Source organism: Anarhichas minor, unplaced genomic scaffold, assembly GCF_050575085.1.
Source record: "Anarhichas minor isolate MPS153535 unplaced genomic scaffold, ASM5057508v1 ptg000078l, whole genome shotgun sequence".
NCBI lineage: Eukaryota > Metazoa > Chordata > Actinopteri > Perciformes > Anarhichadidae > Anarhichas > Anarhichas minor.
In genome coordinates, this window is record NW_027466524.1 from 1,292,132 (window position 1) to 1,314,860 (window position 22,729).

The 22,729-nt window shown below is 41.2% G+C and overlaps 2 protein-coding genes and 1 long non-coding RNA gene across 3 annotated transcripts in view; 2 read left to right on the forward strand and 1 right to left on the reverse strand.

The window, feature by feature from the left end:
* marco (macrophage receptor with collagenous structure) overlaps window positions 1–9,973 on the forward strand; it is a 27,076-nt gene extending 17,103 nt beyond the window's left edge. The window contains exons 8-11 of the mRNA XM_076081029.1: window positions 5,712–5,747; window positions 7,073–7,132; window positions 7,291–7,455; window positions 8,971–9,973. Coding sequence (XP_075937144.1) covers window positions 5,712–5,747; window positions 7,073–7,132; window positions 7,291–7,455; window positions 8,971–9,101 — 392 coding nt within the window. The 3' untranslated portion in view covers window positions 9,102–9,973. The remainder of the gene's footprint in view (window positions 1–5,711; window positions 5,748–7,072; window positions 7,133–7,290; window positions 7,456–8,970) is intronic.
* On the reverse strand, window positions 4,201–20,455 carry LOC142937908 (uncharacterized). The gene is made up of 5 exons (XR_012949464.1): window positions 20,398–20,455; window positions 16,695–16,786; window positions 8,829–11,047; window positions 6,939–7,494; window positions 4,201–6,654 (listed from the first exon to the last, which is right to left on the reverse strand). It is a non-coding gene; the product is annotated as an uncharacterized LOC142937908 (long non-coding RNA).
* dbi (diazepam binding inhibitor (GABA receptor modulator, acyl-CoA binding protein)) lies at window positions 15,453–22,361 on the forward strand. Its single transcript, XM_076081030.1, has 4 exons — window positions 15,453–15,597; window positions 19,041–19,158; window positions 20,427–20,489; window positions 21,992–22,361. Exons 1-4 carry the CDS (start codon window positions 15,583–15,585, stop codon window positions 22,063–22,065), a joined length of 270 nt encoding a protein of 89 aa, XP_075937145.1. The 5' UTR covers window positions 15,453–15,582; the 3' UTR covers window positions 22,066–22,361.
* Window positions 22,362–22,729: the final 368 nt, after the last annotated feature.

Below are 22,729 nucleotides of genomic sequence, written 5' to 3' on the forward strand. Positions count from 1 at the left end.
AATCACATTCTTGAGCCGCTTACTGGCAGGAGAGCTCTGAGATTAAGCAACAGTGAGGGAACTGTATGTGTCTGGTTTTAAGTCATGTGACCGTGGTGTAGTTTCTTTATAGCCTAACATTAGCTTTTTACTTTTGGCGATTGCATTTATTCTTCAGAAATCATAGTGGTGCTAATTTCTAAAGATTGTCTTTCTAAACAAAACGTGTAAGTATCATAAATGTTTGTTTGCCACAGAGCTTTTTTACTGCAATAATCCAAATTGACAAGTAAGTAAGTACGATTTATTTATAAAGCGCTTTTTACAGACATAAGTCACAAAGTGCTTAACAGGGGCAGAATTAGAGACATAAAAAACACAATGTGACCATATAAGGGCCAATAATGTACATACACACAGAAAGAACTAAATTAAAACATGGTTTAAAAGCAGGTCTAGGACATGAGTTTTTAGTCAAATGCCAGTCTAAAGAGATGTGTCTTGAGCTGATTCTGGAATGAATTCACAGAATCTGTGAAACGTAAGGGTGCAGGCAGAGCAGTCCACAGCCTCGGTGCTACTGCCTCAAAAGCTCGGTCACCACGGGTCTTAAGGCGAGTGCATGGGACAGACAGAAGACCTAACACGTTTGACCTGAGAGCGCGGGCGGGTGAATAGGGGTGAAGTAATTCAGTCACATATGTAGGAGCCTGACCGTGAAGTGCTCTGTAAGTGAGGGTGAGTATTTTAAAATGGATCCTAAATGCTACTGGGAGCCAGTGGAGAGATCTGAGTACGGGGGTGATGTGAGACCGTCGATTTGTCCTGGTGAGTAATCTGGCGGCAGCATTTTGGATGACCTGTAAACGGTTAAGAGCAGATACACTGAGTGATGAGTAAAGTGTGTTACAGTAGTCGATGCGTGAAGAGATAAATGTGTGTATGATCATCTCTAGTTCAGCTGTTGATACTACAGATCTCAGTTTACTGATATTTCTTACGTGGAAGAAACAGGATCTAGACAGCTGCTTAACATGGGGCTCAAACGACACTGATTGGTCAAATATTACCCCTAGATTACGCAGGTTGCAATGAGCAGCAGAGGAGAGTGGACAAATACTCTGCTTGATTGTAGGGGCAACTTCATCTGGTGCAATAACCAGAACCTCCGTCTTGGTGCCGTTGAGTTGTAAGCAGGTTTCTCCCGTCCAGTCTCTGATGGCATTGACACAGTCCGGAGCCTAGTTACTGTGAAGGCCTCGCTGGGTTTGAATGACAGATGGAGTTGGATATCATCTGCATATAAATGATAGGACACATTGTAACTTTTTATAATCCGTCCCAAAGGCAACAAATATAGGGAAAATAACAGAGGCCCCAGAACCGAGCCCTGCGGTACCACAAGACAGTGGAGAGGTAACAGACACAGAATCACCCACAGAGACACTAAAACTTCTGTTATTGAGGTAAGACGTGAACCAGTCTAACGCTATGCCAGATATGCCAACCCACTCACGTAGCCTCTTAATCAAGATGTTATGGTCTACAGTGTTGAACGCAGAACTGAGGTCCAGAAGTACTAACAGAGAGCAGTCACCTCCATCAGAAGACATGAGAATGTCATTTGAAACCCTCAGGAGAGCGGTTTCAGTCGAATGTTTTTTACGGAACCCAGACTGGAATTCGTCGTACATGTTGTGCCTCTCCAGTGCAGCAGTAAGTTGGTTGTTCACCACTTTCTCTAAGATTTTTGAAAGGAAAGGCAGTTTTGATATGGGCCTGTAGTTCATGGGCAGAGCCAGATCCAAGTTGGGTTTCTTTAATATAGGCTGGATAGTGGCATGCTTAAAATAGGAAGGGACAATTCCTGTAGACAATGAGGAATTAACAATAGATGTTACACTAGGGCCAATAATTGGCCGAACTTTCTGAAATAGAGAGGATGGTATTATATCCAGAGGGCAAGATGATGGCTTTGTTTTGTTAATTAAGTCCATCAGGTCTTGAAGGCTGATAGGCTGGAAAGAGTCCAGAACAGTAGGAGATTGAGAGGAGCTACATGTAGATGAACAGATCCCAGGCTGAATGCCAGACCTAATAGCTGTTACCTTATCATTGAAATAGGTAAGGAATTTGTTACAATCGTCAACAGAACAGCATGGTAATGTAGAGACAGACGGTGAAACAATTCTCTTAATTGTGTCAAACTAAATCTTGGGATTTCTCTTTGAGGAAGAGATTAAGTTGGCAAAATAAGCAGTTCTAGCTTCCTTTACTCCAGCATTAAAAGAAACTCTGAGGTCTTTGAGATATGAGCGATGCACTTCTAGCCCAGTGGCTTTCCAGAGCCGCTCTGTCCTGCGACACTTCCGTCTCAAGCTGCAGACAGCGTCTGTCATCCACGGAGAAGTGTTGTAGGCAGCCCTGGTCCTTTCCTTAAGAGGTGCCACTTTATCCAGCAAAGTGGTGCAATGTTCATTAAAAGGCTGTATCAAGAGTTCAACATCATTAAGATTTGTATTAATATCACAGCAGAAGTGCATAGAGAACTGATCAGCTGTACTCTGAGTGATAATGCGGGAGTGGAATGTTTGTTTCAGACACAAGGGGTCAGCATTGACAGAAAGATCAAAGAAAATACATTTATGATCACTGATCAGTAGGTCCTCACAACTGGTATTATCAATATCAAGACCCAGAGAGAACACAAGGTCCAAGGTGTGACCACCCCTGTGAGCGGCGCCAGAGACATGTTGCGTGAAATTAAAAGATTCAGTAATATTAAGAAACTCAGTGGCACTAGTCTGTGGCATCATTGATATGCAGATTAAAATCACCAACCAGAAGCACTTTGTCTAGCTTGATAATAGAGGTCAGAAAGTCTGTGAACTCTGATAAGAACTGACCTGCTGGACCTGGAGGTCGGTAAATTAAACGGCTTTAGCCGGCCCACTTTAGTCAGCTGGAGTTCAAAAGTAGCGGGAGTGACGCGGAGTGACATCACTTGAGGATATTTATCATTATCTCTGGAGACACTTAAGGCTTTATAGTACTCATTTTGCGCCACATCATCTGTTAAACAGACTTTCATGTGTAAAATTGGTGGAGATCCCCTTGCAGGCACCTCACTGGTAGGGCTGTGTGTTGTGCCTTCTAGCAGGTTACCAGCTGGATTAGATTTTTGACAAACATAGAGTCAGCGCAGTTATCAAACCAACCTGGCTGGTGCACATGGACATCACTCCAGTGTGCTGAAGGAGATCCCTCATTTTTTAAGCCAAGATTTAAGAAAACCAACAAAAACTATAAACTAATCCGTCACATGCATTCATGTAAAAGGCTGATTTAGTTGTGTACCAGTTTTCCACACACTGTGATCTTTGCTGACTGATGAATATCAGGTCCTGTATAACAGTACCATATTCAGTATGGTGTGTGGCAGCTGTGTCTTAGTCATGATTCAAGTTTGATACATGATACAGTTCTGGGGTTGGTTTCATTCTCTAGTGAGCAAGTTGCTGTTGTTCATATGTTGTTGGGTTTAATTTTCTGTTAGCCCACAGCTGATATATACTGTAGACCAGTGGCGGGCCGTGCATTTTATAGCTGGGCCTTCAGTGCTGTCCTACTAAAGTTGAACCATCTCCTAATAACCTCATTATGACGCCACAGCTACGGTTATTATTTGTTTCTAGCGGTGTAATAATACAGGTATTCGTATTAAACCGTTCGGTACGAGGCTTACGAACCGAACAATTCGTTTGAATAATACTAGTGCATTTGGAAAATGCAGAAGCTTAAATTGTGGGAAATATAATGTTTTCGGTGGACTGCGCTCAACCTGGTTACCCCCATGACGTAACAGAAAGCTGTCTGACACTCCGACCCCGGAAGAAAAACATTCTACACGTGACGCTAAACTAGCTGAGCAGGAAAATCAACAGCAGCACACACGCTACAAACTCCCCCGCAGCGTTTAGCTGTTCCTACTGATTCAAACAGGCTAAAGCAATCACCACACAATCCCCATTTCTCCAGACCATCATTCCTGCTTTGTTATAGAAAACAAAACCCCAAACAGAGAATCAAATGTCCGACCCTAACCCCGCGCATGACGGGATGCTTCGTCATTAAAGGACAATGCATATAGTCAAAATCAACATAATTAACACAATGACAAGAACAAACTCACAAGAACCAGTCACATATATTTACATGACAACAAAGCAACAAATCAATCCAGCAACACTGCAGCGCTACAACACGTATTCATCCGCACACTGAAGAACACGAGCCATTCAAATATTATCCACATCAGAGGGAACAATATTAACCAGATCATAATAACACCACCATAGACACATGAACACAGTAGTAACGCTACTGCAGATGTAAAAACACAAAAGCACTTCACTTACCAAAGCTGCTGTTCACTTAAAGACAAAGTCCATCCTCCTTTCTTTGATTACAAAGAGTTCAATGACGCGGTTGTACAGAACATCGGTGCGGTTCAGTTCCAGCCAGAGGTCCTCCTGTGAACGTGTTCGTTGAGTTGTAGATCCACTCGGGTCTCAGCTAAAGTTTTCAAAAGCATCGTAGCTTGTGAGTGTCGCAATGCAAACGCATTCTTAGCCATAAAATGTGCAACGCTTCTCCGACGCTGTCAGCCAGGAATACCGTTCGTACAAATCCTTTTCCTGTCTGGGTCAGGGCTGCTAGCTGTGGGGTTGGCCGACCCTTTCTTACAATGTCCATTTTTTCTGGAAATGTCTTGGAAATCCGTTTCTCCTCCGTCAGCCATTGAGTGTTAGAAAAACAAAGCTACAACAAGCAAAACTCAAAAAATGTCATAACTCCTTACATATCTTCCAACTTGAACTGTAACTACTACTATTAACTTCTGATAGCTGCTTCGGTGTCACAACAGTCACAGTGGCCCACTGACCAATCACAGCGCACGTTATTGCTGAGCTGCGCATTAATGCTGACGTACTTAGCAGGCTACCTCGGTAGCAGTGGCACGTCAAAGAATACGCCCAACATGTCAAACTAAAGATCTGATTGGTTGAACACTATGACAATCAACAATATCGTCCCCATTCACTTAAACTGCACATGGATTCACTTGTGAGTCTGCAGGCCTCTGTTCTTACCTAGAGACACAGAGGTGAGATCTGATTGGATAAAAGCTCTACTTAAAACAAGCTGTACTGGAAGCAGAGCAACTGAGGAACACAGTAGCTGTGCAATGAGAAAATAAGATAATGGGGAAAATATTATAATACATGTAGTGTATTTGTGAAAAATGATTAAATTATAAAGCTATAGCTTTGTGGTTCTGTTTAGGCCAGCAGAGAGACGGCCCACCGCTGCTGTAGACTGATTTCACTGTCATGGACTCCGGGTGCTTAAGAGTGAAACTTTGTCTCGTGATTTATTTGCTTCAAAGCTGCAGGGATTTCATTAAACTGCACATACTGAGTGTCATATGTTGTTAATCCATGCTTGTTGTGTTTTTATTCCAGTGTGCTTCAGTTAGCACTGCTGCAACTGCTGCAAGCATATTTAACGTTATGGTCCAGTGATTGAAAACATGTTTTGGTTGACGATCAAAGCTCTAAACATGACTTAACTTTAAACTATAGATTTAATCTACTCACGTTTATTTATTGGCTATATATCAGTGATGTCCAGCAACTGTCTTTAAAGAGATATCATGTTGTTGTCATCAGGTATAAGTGGACCCCCTGCTTTCAATGGAACTGAAGGTGAGTGTGTACTAACGTAACAGGTTTCTTCCATATGTGATTTATTGTGCAAAGCATTTAAAATGACAGAAAACATCAAATAACAACTAGGTGTAAAACAAACTTTTCCTCCCAAACATCCAGACACCAGGGGCCAGATGTGTAGATGATATGTAAGCACAGAAACCATGCAGATGCCTAATACCCACACATGAACTAGTGCACTGGTTATAAAAGAAGATTGAGGTACACTTCAATACTTCAGAACACATAGTTTTAGTGACATTATGAGGAGATTAAATAAAAGGTGAGAGATGTAACTTTATACTGTAGTAAAATAAAAAAACATTTTAACAGGAAGTCCAATAGAAATCTTGTTTGGTAAGAAACAAAGTAAAAATAACTTTTCTTTTTTCTTAATTTGTTTTAAAAATCATGAACTTTCAAGAGTTGCTCATTAGCCATTATTCTTACACAGTTAAGGCACTCAAATAATGACGTGTATATAATAAATAAACGTCTGTGTTGTTAACGTATGTCTGATTCTGCAACGCTCCATCATAAGACATGGGAGCTGCCGGAGCACTGAGGGCAGAAGGAGCCGCCGTCCAGTCCATTTCTGTTTCATTCCACGAATCGACACCTTTTGGTGAAGCCGTTGTAAATTACATTTTCAAGTGTATCCACAGATATACCAGACTTCAGTTTAACTGTTGGTATACTGTTACACAAAACCTGGTCCCTTCAGCTTGATTAACCCGGCTGAACCAACCAGCATACTGCAGCACACCTCAACTGGTGTGCTGCCAAAACTTTTCAGGTGAAACTCGCGCTCCAGAGTTTTGCGAGTAGTAGACATAGATAGCTGAGTAGGTCCCAGGGCGTACCGAAAGAATGGCGTGTACCAAACCGAAAGTCCAGAACCAAACTGTTCAATACAAATACACATATTGTTACAACCCTAATCTCAACACATTAAACTACAACATAAGCATCAGAAGGTCTGTGGTTCAACTCCAGGCTGCTCCAGTCCGCATGTCGAAGTGTCCTCGGGCAAGATACCGAAAATAATGCGTATGAATATATTTCTCTCATGTACACACAGCTTTAGTGGTGAATCTATACAAGAATGTAAGCATCTGGCCCCAGGTCTGTATTTCACTGTGAAAGAGGAATGAGTCAGAATAGATGTTGACGTATGTAATCACTCACCCGTTGTAGAGTTACAGAAGATAAAGACGATGAGCCTTCTGTACTGTGTAGCATATTCAGTTGATGGATTCATACCAGTTCATGTAAACCGTCGGTTTGGTTGGAAGATGTATTTGAACATTTTTCCTCCACAGGTCGTCCTGGACCACCAGGTCCCAAAGGAGACAAGGGAGACCAAGGAAATCCACCAGAGTGTAATTCATCACATGACTGACCTGAGAGCAGTGTTGAGAACGAGAGATATTTTCAAAAGCTACTACTAACGAAAACAAATTGCTAAAATGCCACTTTCAATGTAGAATAACTTTGAGCTACCAGGAGCTTTAAACAGCTGTACTTTGTGTCACTACAGTAACTGTGCGTCTTGTGCCGGGGAGAGTCCGAGGGCGAGTGGAGGTGAAGCACAATGGAGTCTGGGGCACCGTGTGTGATGACGGCTTTGATACTGTGGATGGCAAGGTGATCTGTAAAATGCTGGGCTTCCAAACGGCCATTTCCACCTTCACTGCCAGCCCGGGTAAGAAGTCTCCATCACATCATGTCAGATGAGGAGGATCTGTTTCCCATAGCAGATACAGAAAGAGACAAATGATTACAGATAATAATGACAGCAGCAGTGATATAATAGAATGACAATAGTAGCCGTTATAGTTATATGAATGATGATGATGATAATACTAATAATAGAATAGAATAATAATATCCCCTAATGCTTAACAATACCCTTTAATCCTTTGTTTCTACATGAGCACACTGTGACGCTGACCCTCCCACTGCTTTCTCTCGTTTGTGGGCCAAACAAGATAAGACAGGTTGTTAACGATCCAGCACTTTATCCAGACGACCGAAATCACTTTATTTGAACGAAAAAGTGAGAAAATGTCTGTACACTGAAGGACAAGTTCACATTTTTTCAAATGAGCTTTCAAACAATAGTCAAAAGGCCATATGTACATGTAAAGAGTTATTAGTCTCTGTAAGCATTCCTCCTGTCCAGTGCTCATCAATAGCACCTATGTGTGCTGCACAATGTAAGTACTGGACAGATGGATAAACTGCTCTTTAACTTTTCCTAAAATAATAATAAGAGTTAGCAGGCTTATACTAACTGAAAAGTGTTACCAGCATTGAAATGTCTGGTTGCTGCATGTTTGGTTGTCAGAATCAAACAGCTCACTCAATTTCTACAGAATTCCCACAGCACTGTTTCAGAGCATCAGGTGTGTGACTTTCAGTCAGATGCAGCCATTGTTGCTCGTAGTAACAGTAACTGTATTTTAACAGGATTGAGGGTCTTTACGAGGACACCTTCATGTTCTGTTTGTGTTTTCAACGGCTCCCTTCACTACGTGCGACCACCAACGCATCCGGCTGAGTCAGCGGTTAACACGGTCACTCGTTAAACCCATAACGGAGTTGGAAGTATCGAGTGACTTGTATGCTTGTAACATTACACGCTATGTTTCTCCATCACATACATGTATATATCTGGCCACTATATGGCCACTTGCGTATGTATTCTAGCCACTCACTGAAAGCATCATGAACGGTTCCTTTCATGATGCTTGGTGCTTCATGCTCGTGCGTAGCTTGATAAACTATTGCACTATTGCATTGTTTTGAACTTTAAAATGGTCTACACCAACTTTAATATTAGTAAATAAGTAATTACAAAACAAAATATAAAAGGAAGAAAAAATAACCTGTATGAAAATACAAAATATCATAAACCAACAAATTATGATATAACATATTAAATGAAGCTACCCAGCAGTATATACTCTTGTTAAAAAAGCCCTTCCTTTACCAGTACTAATAATAAATACTATCTTCTAGTTTTACTTACATAAGATTTTGAATGCAAGATTGAACTTTTAACAGTAACTGTACCTTTTTACTGAAGTAAACGATGAAAGTACTTCCTCCACCACTGCTAACACCAAAGGAAAATGTAACCTTTGTTATTGCACTTTAATATAGAGAAAAGCATCTGATGAATGCTTGTTTTCTTCTCACTGCTGTCCTTCTGTAGGGGCTGGTAGGATCTGGCTGGATGAGCTCAAATGTTTAGGAACAGAGTCCGACATCTTCAGCTGCCGACACAAAGGAGTTGGTGTTAACAACTGCCAACACAATGAGGATGCCGGAGTGCACTGTGCCTAGACTGACACCACACCGAAGACCAACAAGAAAAATGTGTTCCAAGCGTTGTACACAGTTTAATAAGCATGCAGGGACAAGCTAACTGGCAGGGATCAGAGACACACACACACACACACATGTAAAGATATATACGCACACATTACATGCACACGGCTCACTGGGGATATAAGCATACAACAGTGCCACTACTAATGATGTTCACAGCTGTATCTCATTACATATTCATAAAACACAGCATCAAACTGCATTCACTTCTAAGTTTCACAACATTACTTAACACACGAGCCTAAATGACCGTGTACTGTCAACACAAAATCATGCTAATATCACTTAACTGGAATAAAATTTCCAGGCATCATTTCTCCACTAACATCTCCCAATGAGGCTGCGCTGCGACCGTGATGCGCTGTCCTCATTAATCCCCATCCTCCTCCACTGGGCCTCTCTTCCTTTCAGTGACATGTTTGCCGTCACCTTCCATCCATCACGCAACACGTGAGTTTGCAAAGGTGAGCAAAGATGAAGAGGTCGGACAGGAGTCGTGCTGAGAAATGGTTTCTGACACGGCTCGGTCACGTTTTCCAAGATGTCTCAGGGAACATATTGATACTAATGTCGAGTTCACTTCGATTGTTTAAGAAGTTACCTTTGATGTCTGATGTCACCTTCATCACTTCTATAAGGAAGCCCTGAGAGGCAAGTGATTTGTTTATGAAATAAAACAGCTGAACAAAGACATCTTAAGTTCCTTATCTTTGGCTATATTTTGCCAGGTGAAATCTTTTTGTTTGTTTTTGAGGATCATTTGTTGTTGTAAGTGTTGTTGTACTTGCCCATATTCTTAATACGACATAAAGATTAATGTTTTCTTTCATGTGGGTTTTAATTCCTCCATACACTCTAAACACAACGCTAACCCATCCAACCATCCATATCTACCTGAACATATATGATTTAATTCTAACTAATCAATTAGTTCAAATTCAATGGTCCCCCAAATCAATCGGTCAAGGTTTGTTTTTTCACCTTTCAATCAAATCAAATGCTTCAAAGTGCTTTACAAATAACAAGGTGAAGAGATTAATGCACACCAAATAAAGTTCATATATAACACTGAATAAATTGACCAAAAAAAAATGTAATAATTAAAATATGTATCAATACTAAAACCACAGCATAAAAACACACAATACACTGTATAAATAGAAATAATTGTAATAAGCAAAAATAATAAAAACAAAACCCTTATTCATATTTTCAGTAACTCTCTAACAGTAGCGTCACTAAATGTTTTTGTTCTGCTTTGTGGAATAGCTAAAGGACATGAAACAGAGCATCTATAGGGCCTTACTTAAACCCGAGGGTCCCCAATATTGGGGACCTAGAGGGGGTACCCCAGGGATACCCCTGTGTACAATTCACTTTTGTGAAAGGAATACAAAAGTAAAAAAAATAATAATAATATCTGTGAAAAACTGAAATTCTGGGCGAAACAACCATGGCAGCCATTTTACACACTGCAAAACACAATTATACATGAACTAAGATCATATCTAGAAGAGTACTACAAGTTTTCCACAAAACCACGTTTTTCTGGATAAAAAACTGCGTACTATCTACTTTGTTTTGGTCTGGCATGAGAACGCGCGGAGCGATCTTGGCGGATGACCACATGTAGCAGGGCCGTGATTCGACCCCGCGACGAATAGCGTCGTCGGAATTACTCTCTTTCAAACCGTTCAAACGTTATATATCTATAAGCCAACATCAGTCACATGTCACCAGCAACAAAATTGGGTAAAAAAACTTACATTTTGATGGTTTTGAAGATGAAAAACGGATTTATTCCATTGGATTTTCGAGCAGCGCCTTCCTGCATCTCTCCCCTCGCCTCTGCAAGTGAAATCAATGCGCTGCGAGGTTGAATGAGAAAATGCCAGGGTATTCTGCAAGGGGGACCAAACCAAGTAGAGAGGGGGGTTAGGCCAGCATTTTGCGATTTCTAGTCAGTAAACAGACCCAGATACGATCAAACACCCCCGCATGGCTCCCGTTGGACTATCCCGCATCTAAAACTGTTTCACACCTGTAAATCGGCCGATCACAGGCCTCTCCAGGGTCACATAGACACACAGTATGAGGCATTTATTTTTATGATTGACAGATATGACACATCATAACTGCTCAACATTATTGAAAATGGTGTCAAACTGCTTTATTATGATGTATTGAACACTCTTAGTGATAAATCAAGTGAATATATAGTTAATATGTAGTTATATAGTATATAAAATGAGTATACAGCAATGCAACAGCTGGTTCCGAAAATCAAAACTTTGATTTTTATGACCATGTATGCTGGCCTGCTTCACTCAATCAAAGTAAAATATGTTGTGGGGACATGTAACACGTGTTGTTCTATGACTTTAGCATGGTTTTAGGCCAGCCAAGGCCTTATTTTAAAAACACAGGTTCAATACAAGTGCTTTTTTCCAGGCGAACTTGGAACTTTTTCCATTTGAGCTGTGCCATAAGTCACATCAGTTATTAACCAGTAACATATACACAATATTTACACAATTTAACACATCTCACAAGTGTTACCAGTATTCTAGCATAAAAATTATTAAAATAGACCTTGTAGTTAGAGCTTGGACTCTCTATGGGTATGTGTATGCAATTTTCGAGCAGAGGGCTAAAAATAGGGCTAGGGTCTAAGAGGAGAATATTGAACCAGATTATTCATATGTTTTCTTTTAATTATACTATATTGATGGGGAAATTCGTCTCTGCACTTGACCCATCCCTGTATATAGGGAGCAGTGGGCTCGGAGAGTCGTTAGGGGATCAGTGTCATTTGCCCACTTTGACAAATGACACGTCCCAGCCAAGAATCGAACCGTCAACCTTGCAGTTAGCAGACCCTCTTAACCCAGTGAGCCACAGTCACCCCCAGATAATATTCTGTATGGGGAGCCAGTGGATGTTTTGAAGGACTGGGGCGATGTGATCTCAGCAGACGGGCAGCTGAGTTCTGGATGTATTGTAGTTTGTTGATGATGTTGGGGGGTGAGCCGTACAGGATGCTGTTGCAGTAGTTCAGTCGAGAGGTGATGAAGGAGTGGATGAGTGTTTCAGCGGCTGAGGAGGAGAGGGAGGGGCGGAGACAGGCGATGTTTTTGAGATGAAAGAAGGCGGTTTTTGTGATATGATTGACGTGACGTTCGATGGAGAAGGTTTGATCAAAAATGATACCAAGGTTACGTATATGCCATTAGGTCTCCCTGTAAGGGGCACGCCCCCCCTTTCTTCCCTCTGTCCTTCTATCCACAGAGGGACAGCCGGAAAATAGGAGCAGGCAAGACATATTACAACTGATTGACTCACTGAAAGTGCTGATTATAATTGAGCAGCCCTGTCGGTCCGTATCTCGTAGGGTGAAAGATAGAAATAAACATGAGGGAGGTCTCACTCTGTTGTTCGTTAGCCAGACCAACCCCAGGTAACCCAGGCCTGCTCCCTGTCCCTAGACCACTGCCAGTAATTGAGGGCTGACGAGGATAAATAAATAATAGGAGGGGGTTGGGAAGAGAAGTAGTGGGTGACAGAATGGGTAATGGATAATGAGGTTGCCCTGCTGTCCTCCTCCTCACCTGTGTAACCCCCTCAGTACTGCTGTAGACTCTCTCAGCAGCTGAGACGTTTAGGAATATATTCATCAGCCATACTGCACATAGTGCCATACTGTGTCCTCTGAGTCACCACAGAGACTATGCTCTCTCTCTCTATGTAACTGGCTCAGTCTTGACTCAATATTAAGTTGAAATGTATGAGGAATGATGGACAAGATCGAGGCTTACCTCTATCTTTGTGTTGATTTGACTTGTTTTGCGCGTCTCTTGTGAACTAGCAAAGTTGTACTGCATTAATGGTATGACAAAGACATGATCATATATGTACCTGAACAGAAACAGAATATACCGTATGTCCTGGTCAATCATAGTTGGCTTACCACAGTCTGCTCTGAGCCAGGACACTATAAAAAATATAATTTCAGCAATTTGGCTATTAGTGATTGTTAACCTGGCTGGTTAGGATAAGATTAATAAATGAATAATTTACATACACATTGGCTCTCATTATGGGTTATGTAGGTGCGGTATTAAAAACCCTGACCCACACATCACTGCTAGCTAGCTAACTTTCCGAGGACACTCCATGTTATATGACAGGTGTTTTCAAACAGATGTACAGTAAACTATCACTGGATTAGTGCTGCTTATCTTGGCAGGTAAGACACACTTTAGATAGAGAGTAGAGTAGCCTGCAAGTCAGTACAGTATCACACCGTTAAAGCGGATTTGTTTTTTCATTTTCATTTATTCATCAAATTTATGGTGACTGTGGCTCAGGGGATGGAGCGGCTCGATGGAAAGAAACTATTTTTGTGGCATAAAGTCTTGGTCCTGATGGACCGCAGCCTCCGTCCAGAGGGAAGGGGCTCAAAGAGTTTGTGTCAAGGGTGAGAGGGGTCGGCTACAATCTTTCTGCCTGCCTCAGTTCGTGGAGGGACGGCAGATTGCAGCCAATCATCCTCTCAGCAGAGTGAATGATACTCCATACAACGGAGATGGAGGAGCAGAGGATGGACTCAATGATGGCAGTGTAGAAGTGCACCATCATTGTCTTTGGCAGGTTGAACTTCTTCAGCTCCCTCAGGAAGTACATCCTCTGCTGAGCCTTCTTTGTGATGGAGCTGATGTTCAGCTCCCACTTGAGGTCCTGGGTTATGATGGAGCCCAGGAAGAGGAAGGACTCCACCGCGTTGACGGGGGAGTCACACAGGGTGATTGGAGCAGGCGGGGCTGCGTTCTTTAGGAAATACACATTCATCTCCACTGTCTTTAGAGCGTTCAAGTTTTAGTCTGACTTACCATTTTATTGAGAAGTCTTGTAAAATGGCATTGGGCAGATAGCTTCCAGATATTTGTTTTGTTTTAAGGTTATTTGTGTTTGGAATACTTGAATATAATAATAAATATAAATTAAAAATTAAAATGTTCATATTTGTCATATGTAATTTTCATACTTTTATGTAAATTCCACTCGGCTTCATTACAAATTCTGAAATGATTGAATTTACATTTAAATATGACAATAGCAAGAATACATTTGTGGTAAGTTGAAAGCCCAACAAAGGTAGCACATCCTCCCCCATTACCCCCTTCTCTATCCCTTCTTGTGCACACGTACGTACACCTGAATCACAAAATCTAAGTTTGGTTTAAGCCGTGTCTCTTCATCCCATACTTCATCCAGTTTATATTCTAAACCATTAAGACATCCTTTAAATGATTGATCCTTGCATTGCACTGCAGAATTAACATGAGTAACACTAATCTTGTGAACATGATTTTTTGTTTAACTGTTCTCCCTGAACAGCCATCCCAGTCATTCCATGAATATTAAATATCTTGCTGCACACTTTACGATTATTTCAATCTTCTCAGCTTTCCCCTTTGCTTGGAAGGTGTACTTCAGCCATGAAATACACAAAACTCTCCTTATCAGCAATAGAAATATATTTCTATCTCCCATCAAACTCGTCACCAGTTTCTCACTTCACATCCACCATGTGCAATTTGCACATTTCAGCTCAGTCCCGTCCTCACATCTCCCAGACCCTGCTGCAATATGTCTATATTATATTTTTGGCATTTGAAACACAGCAAAGGCGGCGGGACAGTTACAGTGTAACTCATATATCCCGCTGTCACTTTATCAAACAACACCTTCTCTTGGAAATTCAGCAACAATGGTAAACTATCAACCCTGTCTCCTCCTCTTCTTGCTTGCAGACATAATCATTTTACCTCTAATGCTTGACATCAAATTCTCCACCATTTCCTCCTCTGGGATACCATACTATATATAACGCCTCTCACAAAGGGCCCACCACTTGTCTGCTTGGCTTTGTCCACCATCACGCTGCACATATTTCAACTGTCATTGCTTTTTCTCTTTGGTCCTTGCGATTATATATTATATATATATTATATTTATATTATATTATGGCCTCCCTTGAAATCTGATATTATCTTTGAATGCCTCATGTTCAACAATCTTCCTCCTCATCACTCCAGCTTCATCTCACCCTTCCAAACTACTACGCTACCAGATACACGACTACGAGTCCTGACTAGGTTTGATATCCAAAATATAGCTTATTTATAAAGCCATGATTTTTTTAAACTTCTATTATTTGTAATAATAACAATACAAAACTGTCATAAAGTCGTAAAGCTTCACACTCCGGTACAGTAGGTGGCGGCATGCTCGTTTAAGGTCGGTTTGTAGTCCGTCAACAGGTTGTAGAAGAAGAAGCAGCGCTATCGCCAGTAGTTGCGTGCTGGGCGCTTCAGTGGACTTTGCTCTGATCATCCGTCAAGTTGGCTGACTGCAGTCGGATCCTCAACTAAAAATGGCTGACCTCCAGGTGTGTATGGAATTAGTCCGCAACGTGTCGGCGTTGAAGAGCGACTCCAGCGCAATGAGCGACAGTGAGCTGAGTAACAGCGCGCCTCTGGCTTGTTTCCTGGTCTCCCGAGCCTGTTGCTCAATACACGAGAGGAGCGTCGCTAACCGACACTCTCACATTGCCAGTTGTGTTGCAACAGAGTGAGCTGTTGGCTTTTGGATCGTGTGTCTCCATTAAGACGTGACAGTGGGCTATAATGGGACTTGCAGTTCACCGTTATAACTGTCTCCGCTAGGACATCTTTGCCGTTTCTGCCGTTTGTCGGTAATATCTTGGATGGTACTTTGAACGGGCCGTACTGAAGATCTCAACTTGTAACATATGTATCGATTAGTAAGATTGGAAACTTAAAAAGGAAATGCATAGTTCTGCATGCTATTCACACGTTGGAGGATTGCTTAACGTATGTACATAAAGGACCGTCCGTAAAGTTCGTGTCCTGCCTCGCATCATACATGTCAGCTGACCAGTAGAAGAGTGTGAGTGTTGAACACGTGCATGCGTTCAGACCTTATTCCCTGACCTTTGACCCACAGCCACCCAGAGAGCCCTGACTGATACCTGATAACATTGTTCCAGTAGCCCGACCTTTGCTCCATTTAGTTGTTTTGTTATAGATGTGCTAGATCTCTTCACAGACAGCTAGCGGGGCGTTTGTTGTGTGGAGGGTCCAAATGAATGAGTAAGCTCATGTGCTCCCCCTCCACACACAATGCATTGTTGTACTTGTAAGATTTTCAGTAACACTGCATTCATCCTCAGATTCACAGTCTGGATGCATTAGCGTGGCAAAGGGAGGTGCTGCAGGGACTTCAACAGTAATACTAATGATCAGCCTGTACTGCACTGTATCTGTGTGTTTCACATTCTGTTCTTTCCAGAGTCAGCAGCAGCTGAGCTTGATGCAGGTTTAAATATCATATCATATGGATCATACTTTTTATCCCAGCTTATTCCCACAGAAGTTTTCAGATTGATCTAAAAAGTGTACAATATCTTTCAATTGTTAATGTTAAACTTTAATATGCGTGTGCATGTGTTCTGGCCTGTCTTACCTGGCTCGTCCGGTCCTGGTCAGCATCGTTTTCCATTTACTTATTAGTTCATTACTGTTGAGCCGGAGTTAGCTAATTAACATCTGCAGTCCCTGAGAGGGAGAACATGAACAAGAAGAGAACATGTCATACAAAATATACATGATGTCATTGTTAGAAAACAGTTGGTTCCACACAAAGGTTTAGACCAGTCATCACATGACTGGTCTTTGCTTTACCTCCGGTGTAACCAGTGTGACCATCAAGCTGCCGGAATGAAACACAGTGTAGTCCAGTACCCATAGTACCCTTCTTTTTAGTATGCCAAACGCAGTATGACAAAAATACCAGAATGTCCGACTGCATCCAGTCGCATTTTGCAGTATGCAAGCCGGCATGATATTCTAGCCAGTCTGACCCACAATCCTCTGCGCTGCGGATAAGCATGAGGGTCAAAGTTCAAAGTGAAATGTTATGAGGAAGTAGTGTGTCCCAATTGAATGCATACTGCATGTAACAGTACAACCTTTGTAAGGGCAGCTACATTATGTACTAAAAGGAAGAAGTATGCGATATGGAACGCAGTGACAGTGTTTCCTCCAAAGTGCAGCCCCTCAGCGCTGTCAAAGTCATCACATGCGTCATTGGTTTACATACGTTAGGCTACCGTTCACATGTGTGATGTGCTCTATCATTATCAGTCACACTGACCCTCAAGAAGAGGGTCTTAGCTTTCTAATGATATCAGCATCGTTTCTGTTCTTCAAATATCAAGCAACATACGTCATGTTACATAATGACTGTCAAAGAGCCGTCATTTTGAGAAAAAGGCCCTCAAAGTTAGCACATTACTAGTTATTTATTCAAATGAAACCTGAAACAAATTCATCAAGACACGTTGAGCCAAACACACACACACACACACACACACACACTGTTCTCTTTGTCACTGTCACACGTCAAATCATGGAACAAAGGCACTCAAGTGCATGTGGGCGCACAGCCCCATATTCAAATGCATGCTCACCAAGTTAACTTGTGCATTGTGGTTATGTTCCAGCTCGTGCTGGGCGGTATGACCAAAAATGTGTATCACGGTATTTTTTTAAGATTCTGGCAGTTTCACGGTATATCACGGTATTTTCTTGACTGTGTTTTTCTATATATGTTTATATACTACTACTGTCAGGAGTACATAGAACATACAAACATGTTAATGTCATCGTGTATAAAGGCTTTGCTTACTAGAGGGCAGGGGTATTCAAGTACATTTCCAAAAGGTCCAGATTGAATACCGTGAATACTGAATACATAATTGCGTGTCAACTTAGAACAACAGGAGAACAATTTGGCACTTTCAGTTAATTCAGATAAAGGAGCTGCATGAAAACAAGCAACAGAATAGATACATATACAATATCCAACATGCCAGAGTTATTTTCAGAGGGGCCAGTGTGACATATGGATTGAAGCAGAATATATAGTTCGATGAAGACAAATTACAAAATAATAACGTATCATTTCTCAGCAAGTATGTAGAGGATGATCGTTATTTTCTTCTCTGTGATCACAAGTTGCACCGACAAAAGGTAGTGAAGCTAGTGAGCCAACAGCCCACTGAATTTAATAGAACACAATGCAGATAATTCACTGGAACACATATTTTGCATTCGTCCATCAGAATGCTTTGATGAAATTAAAGCAAAAAAAGTAGAGGCCAAAGTAAGTTTTAAATATTTTTATTATATTATAATAAATTTATTTTATTATATTATTATATATAATATTTTCCCACGGGCCAGGCAAGACACAGCAAGCACTTAATGCAGCTCCTCAGATGCAGGTTTTCAAACTTCACAAGGACGATATCCATGTTTGTAGTGACTGATTCCAGCTACTAGCCACGGGGCTGGGTGCGGGAGAAGATCCTGTTCTTTACTCGCTACAACAAAGAGATTCCAGGCGTTTCACACTTTTGGGTGAGCTTCCCATTTAATTAGTGTTCACAGATGATATACAATAGGATAGCACTTCTCTTCCTGGTCTCCCTCTGGTATGTCTGGCTTGCGGTAAAAACCGTGCGATCTCCCCGTCACCCATGCCTCATTACCTGTCAGTTGCACCTGTGCCCCATATATAAATTACCTGCCGCAATACTCCACACTGCCACCCGTGGTCAACCTGAGATAGGCTCCTAATTCAAACATATAATACACAGACATAACTAATGGCTCCTACAATGTTATTGCAAAGTAGTGGTGCTGCTGTGTAGGCGATCCTGATCTCTGACCTACTGTCGTCCACGGGAATCAACAGCTGGTTAATCACATCAGTATTGTTCTGAAGTTTGTGTCCTCTCCTCTGTAGGCTAAATTTGATGATGCAGCAGCTGAGGTGAAGCAGCTGAAGGAAAAGCCGGCGGATGAAGAAATGCTGCAGGTCTACTCACTGTTCAAGCAGGCCACTGTGGGTGATGTCAACACAGGTGAGAAAGCACTCTCTGCTATAGATGCTCTGCAGCACTCAACGCTAGTGCTGCTCCTCCATAAAACGATTAGTCGACGAATCGGTAGTTTTAGATAAGTCGTTTTGATGCTTTTTCATGCTGAAAGCCTTATTGCCAAGTAACTTATGAGCACATCTCTGGCAAACATAAGATTTAAAGTTCAACCGTTGTGATTCTTTGTGGATAATAGGCTTGCCCCATCTTCATCGACTAAGATTTCTCTGGTTGATTAGCCCTTCTTTATGCTTTTTTCATGCTGAATGACTTATGTCCAAGAAACTTAAGAACACATCCCGGGTAAGTGTTTTTGTGTAAATCTTCCCGGGAGAAAATCAACGAATCGATTAGCTGACAAGTGCTCGTTGTCTAGGACAGCCCTATGTGCATCTCACGTCATTGTGTTGTCAATTTGCCTGATAGGCTTCTGTCGTAGTTTGAATGAATGGAGAAGAATTTATGAACCGACTCTTTATAAAGTTGTCGGACAAACTGTCAGTTAAACATTTGGTCTCCTCTGGGATGTTTTCCCCGTTTCCGGTTGTGACGAACTTCCTCTAAAAGGTCCAACAGTTCGAACAAGAAACAAACCAAACCACGGTTTAATTTGATCTGGACCGAGACTGCTTCTTTTTGTAGGACTACGGTTCTACTGTCTGGTCTGTGGTTTCACACCTGGAACTTTGGTTCAGATCAAACTTAAAAGTGGGGACCAAACAAGGTAACAAGGTAGGTGTGAAAAGGTCCCAAAAGCAGTGGAGCCACAGAGCCTTTCATAGTCGTTCATTCATTCATAGTATGTAAGAGCATATCCTTGATATCTGGGTTCGGGTTCGACAAATCTTCCATCATGTGCTCTGACAGACCCTAATTCTTACGGTTGTGCTCCTGAATAACGCGTGTGCCAGAAAGCATACTGTGTTGCTATAACAACTGGCAACCATGAGCTGTTCTCACCAGTTTCTGCTGCAGCATCGAGGGCACCACATCTGTAATGGCAAAATAAAAATATTTGCCTTTTCTTAAGCGACCCACTTTGGGACCACTGGTTTAAATCTATCGGGCTCGTAAGTGACAAGTCCTCCAGAGGCCTTTCTCTTTTAACGGGTACTGTGGAGAGGAGCAGGCTGGCCACGTGGCTCCAATTCCCACACTTAACTGTAGGCCTTTTGACCTCAAATACATTATCCTTGTTTGATTTCCTTTAACCTCTTCACTTACATCTGTTTGTGTCTTTCTTGTCTCTGAAGGTCGCCCCGGGATGTTTGACTTCACTGGTAAAGCTAAATGGGATGCCTGGGAGAAGCAGAAAGGTACACCATCAGTCCTGTAGATGTCTCAACCCTGGCAAACCTTCTCTGAAACTATTTCCAGTACTTCTGTATACCAAATGAGTTTGTTGTACACGATTTTGCTTCTTCTTACACTGCATTCATTTTCAGATTGAAAGTCTGAATGAAAAGATTTGAGGGTTATATCAGGCAGAGCTAAAGCTTTGCTGATGTAGACACAGCCAAGCTCCTGACTTCCAATGCATGTGTGTGCATGTTGTCACATCAGTTAAAAGTTCAGCACACCAAGCATCTTGTTTTCATCATCCATGTAGGAGTGAGCATTAGTTTATGGTCGGGATGTCCCTGATCCAAGTCCTTTTAATGCTCGGCAGAGTTCAAAAATAACTGTGGAAATATAAAGAAGAATAAATAAAAGAATAATTAAGTCAATTTAAATAATGTGAAATATTAAGAGAAATAAATAAATGTGGAAATGTAAAGATAATTAACAAAATAATAAAGAATAATTCTAAGCATTTTCATTTATTTATGTATTTTGTATTTTATACTATTTTCAAAGTGTATATATTTTATTGCATATAAAATGAATACTAATAATAATAATAATAATAGTTCCTGTCCACATGAAGCGATGCTTGAACTGTGTCTTGAGAGCGTTCAGCCGTGTGCAGGAATTAACTGCTCGGCCTGGACAGGGAGGCTTCTCAAAGCCAGTGATTGGCAGCTTGACCCTTCAAGGAAAAAGAAAAAGCAACAATGAAAAGAATAAGAAAATATGTAAGAATAGAAATGACTCAAAAAAAGAAATCAGTAATTTTATATGCTAATTAAATAAATATATAAATACAGAAATTAATCAACAAATAAATGAAAATTCTCATAATTATTCTTTTATTTGTCTTTATATTTCTTCTTTTTTTCGTTTCTCCTTATATATCCATATTTTTCTTATTCAATCTTTTATAAATTGTCTTTATATTTCCACATTTATTCTCTTGTTCCTTTACATATATTTCCGTCATTATGGCACTCCTGTGACACCATAAGCCACCAGTTGTCACAGTCCTGTAAACTGGTTGCACTTAGTCTGGTTCTTGTGGTCTCCATAGCTGCTGTAGACCTGATTATCTAGACGTTGTTTGCAGATCTCTGCACTTCCTCTTGTTTCAATGTAACCTTTAGTGTTTACTCTGTCGAGTGTTCTTACCCATAGAAACAGCCAACCCGAAACAAATACAATACAAGTAGTAAGAAAGAAGAAATGTTCTTTAAAACTTATATTGTCTATCCACAATTATCCTTGAAGTTATTTGCTCTCACTAACCCTAGTATTTGCAAGGACCAGGCCAGATTAGAAGGTCCAATTTCATTATCAAACCCAGTAATTAAGCTTCCTGAGTCCTGAGGACTACACATTGCATGCAACAAGGATGAAGTCGATGTTTAAAGTAGGAATAGTGCTCATTTCTTTTATTAATTAATTCATGTGTTTCCTAAAATTCATTTTGATTTACTATCAGGCAAGAGCAAAGAGGATGCCATGAACGAGTACATCAACCTGGTGAAGCAGTTGAAGGAGAAGTGTGGAATGTGACCTCACAGGACCAACTGCTGGATGAATGGAGAGCAGTGGCAAAGACCCCCACCAGTAGTCCCTCATCCTCATGCTGTACAACGCCTTCAAACCCAACAAATGTGTCCTTATACAGCACGTGTGTGTCTTGTGGAGCGCTTGTGGTCCAGATGAGATTACATTGGCCTGAATAACCACTGATGTATGATCATGAACTGGCCTCCACCAGAGTACCATCATATTTTCATTCATTATTTTAACCATGTGTATCTGCACAGATTCCTCTCATTTCAATATTAAATTGTTCTACTCTTTCAGTGTTGATTTTGGTGGATTTTATTTTAGTTCGTTTCACATGTTCTGTGTGTATTATTGACATCATGTCCTGCTGAGATCAGAAATGATTTACAGTGGATTGGATGGTGGCGAGGTGACTATCTTCATCTTCCAGGTCTAAAGAAAGCTGAGAGTTCCGAGCTGAGAGTTCTTCAGACTTTTTGACAAAGTTGCTTAGCGCGGCCCGGTTCCAGTGTGCCTCCTTACACACTCCTGTCAGTCCACTATTTATCGGTAGTTGTCTTGTGATGACCTAATCAAAAATGTTGTTTAAAAGAATTGTTTCTTTATTAAAAGGGAACAATTAACTGTAAAACGACAGTCTGAAATATCCTCCCACTGCAGCAAA